Genomic DNA, 2,439 nt, shown 5'->3' on the forward strand with positions numbered 1-2,439 from the left:
TCCGAATATTCACTTTAAACCTGGGAGGTCAAGAAGTAATATGAGCCCTGTTTCGAGATGAAGAAACTGAGGCTCAGAGGTCACATGCCTGAAGTCCGCACAGCACTAGGGCTGGAGCTCTCCTTGGCTTCTCCACCATGCAGCCTCACCACTGATTCACACCTCAGGATTCTCATCCAACAGGGTCCCTGAACTGAACCTCAACACCGAAGCTTACCTGAACCTCTGGAGGGTGGTATACAAGCCTCCTCCTCCTCCAGGCAGAAGGCACAGGACACAGAACTGCTCATCCAGCAGGCAGGCAAACAGGAAGAAGATAACAGTTCCCGACTCAGGCCTGGGCACTGCTGTTCCCTTATCCCAGAATGTCCTCCCTTCCCCCAGACACTCATCTGGTTCCCTCCCTCAGGGCATGAAGCCATGTCCTTAGAAAGCCTCTAAGCAGCACCCCATTATTCTATTCACTGCACTATTAATTCAGTGAAGAACTGTATGTTTCTTCATTCAGCATAGCACCACTCAACAGTAATATGGATCATGTGTCTTTCGTCTGGGCTTGCCTGGTGGCTCAGATGGTAGAGAATCTGCTAGTGATGCAGGAGACCTGAGTTCAATCCCAGGGTTGAGATCCCCTGGAGAAGGGAGGGGCTATCCACTCCAGTATTCTTCAATCCCAGGGTTGAGATCCCCTGGAGAAGGGAGGGGCTATCCACTCCAGTATTCTTGCCTGGAGAATTCCATGGACAGAGGAGCCTGGTGGGCTACACTGCATAGGGTTCCAAAGAGTTGGACGTGACTGAGTGACTAACACTTGCTCTTTCACATCTTTCTTTTGTCTCCCCCGCTAGAAATGTAAGCCTCATGAGATCTGAGACTATGTCAGTGATACTTGTTTTATTTTTTTGGCCTCATCACGCAGGTTGTGGGATCTTAGTTCCCCAACCAGGGATCAAACTCTGGGCCCTGGATCAAACTCCAGTGAAACCCTGGAGTCCTAACCACTGGACTCCCTGGGAATTCCCATTGGTACTTGTAATGGTGGCCAGGTGCACACCTCCTGTGCAAGAGACATTTGTAAGTGAATGAATCTCTCCCTCTGACTTTGGGTCTCTCAATGTGAATTCCAGACCAGGGAGGGGTAAAGAGGGTGTGGTTCCCCCCACAGCACCACCTGGAAGCAAGGCATCTCCCCTGGTATTAGTTCATTCGACAAATATTTACTGAGCACTTATTACAAACCAAAGGCTTCTCCAATGGCTCAGCGGAAAACAATCCTTCTGCAATGCCAGAAACACAGGAGATGCGGGTTCGACCTCTGGGTTGGAAAGATCCCCTGGAGGAGAGCATGGCAACCCACTCCAGTATTCTTGACTGGAGAATCTCATGGACAGAGGAGACTGGCGGGCTACAGTCCATGGGGTCGCAAGAGTCAGACAGACTAAGCCAAGAGTAGGACAGGACTGAGCAATTGAGCCAAGCCCTTTCTAGGCACTAGGAACACAGCAGTAATCAAAACAAGACAAAATCCGTGCCTTCAAACAAAGCTTCCTACTTCACAATTCTAGTGAGGGAGACACACACTAAATAAGATTAAAAGACAAGGGAATTCCCTGGTGGTCCAGGGTAACCACTTAGCATTTCCACTGCAGAGGGCAGGGGTTTGATCTCTGGCAGAGGCTCAAACAGTAAAGAATCTGTCTGCAATGCAGGAGACCTGGTTTCGATCCCTGGATTGGGAAGATCCCCCCTGGAGAAGGGAATGGCAACCCACTCCAGCATTCCTGCCTGGAGAATTCTATGGACAGGGGAGCCTGGCAGGCTACAGTCCATGGGGTTGCAAAGAGTCAGACATGACTGAGCATTAACACTTTCTTTCACTTTCAGAGTAACTAAGATCCCACAAGATGTGCGGCATGGCCAAATAAATACATGGGTTTTAAAAACAAAGAACCAATGTGAAGCATAAGTCCCCATCCCTTGAATGTGGGGCAGCCTCAGTATAACTTCCTTCTAATAAAAAGAGTACAGTGGAAGAAGTCCTGAGAGACTGCAATTTCAACAAACCTAGACAGCATATTAAAAAGCAGAGACATCACTTTGTCAGCAAAGCTGTATAGTCAAAGCTATGGTTTTACCAGTAGTCATGTACAGATGTGAGAGTTGGACCATAAAGAACGCTGAGCACCAAAGAACTGATTGATGCTTTTGAACTCTGGTGTTGGAGAAGACTCTTGAGAGTCTCTTGGACTGCAAGGAGATCAAACCAGTCAATCCTAAAGGAAATCAGCTCTGAATATTCACTGGAAGGACTGATGCTGAAGCTGAAGCACCAATACTTTGGCCACCTGATGTGAAGAGCTGACTCATGGAAAAGACCCTGATGCTGGGAAAGATTGAAGGCAGGAGGAGAAGGGGGCAACAGAGGATGAGATGGTTGGA

The 2,439-nt window shown here is 48.5% G+C and overlaps 1 protein-coding gene across 1 annotated transcript in view; it reads right to left on the bottom strand.

The window, feature by feature from the left end:
* BLVRB (biliverdin reductase B) overlaps positions 1-2,439 on the bottom strand; it is a 17,148-nt gene that overhangs the window by 2,030 nt on the left and 12,679 nt on the right. The window contains exons 6-7 of the mRNA XM_010849238.1: positions 1,765-1,811; positions 224-245 (exon numbers count right to left, since the gene is read on the bottom strand). Coding sequence (XP_010847540.1) covers positions 224-245; positions 1,765-1,811 — 69 coding nt within the window. The remainder of the gene's footprint in view (positions 1-223; positions 246-1,764; positions 1,812-2,439) is intronic.

This window comes from Bison bison, unplaced genomic scaffold, assembly GCF_000754665.1.
Source record: "Bison bison bison isolate TAMUID 2011002044 unplaced genomic scaffold, Bison_UMD1.0 scf7180017864280, whole genome shotgun sequence".
Lineage (NCBI taxonomy): Eukaryota > Metazoa > Chordata > Mammalia > Artiodactyla > Bovidae > Bison > Bison bison.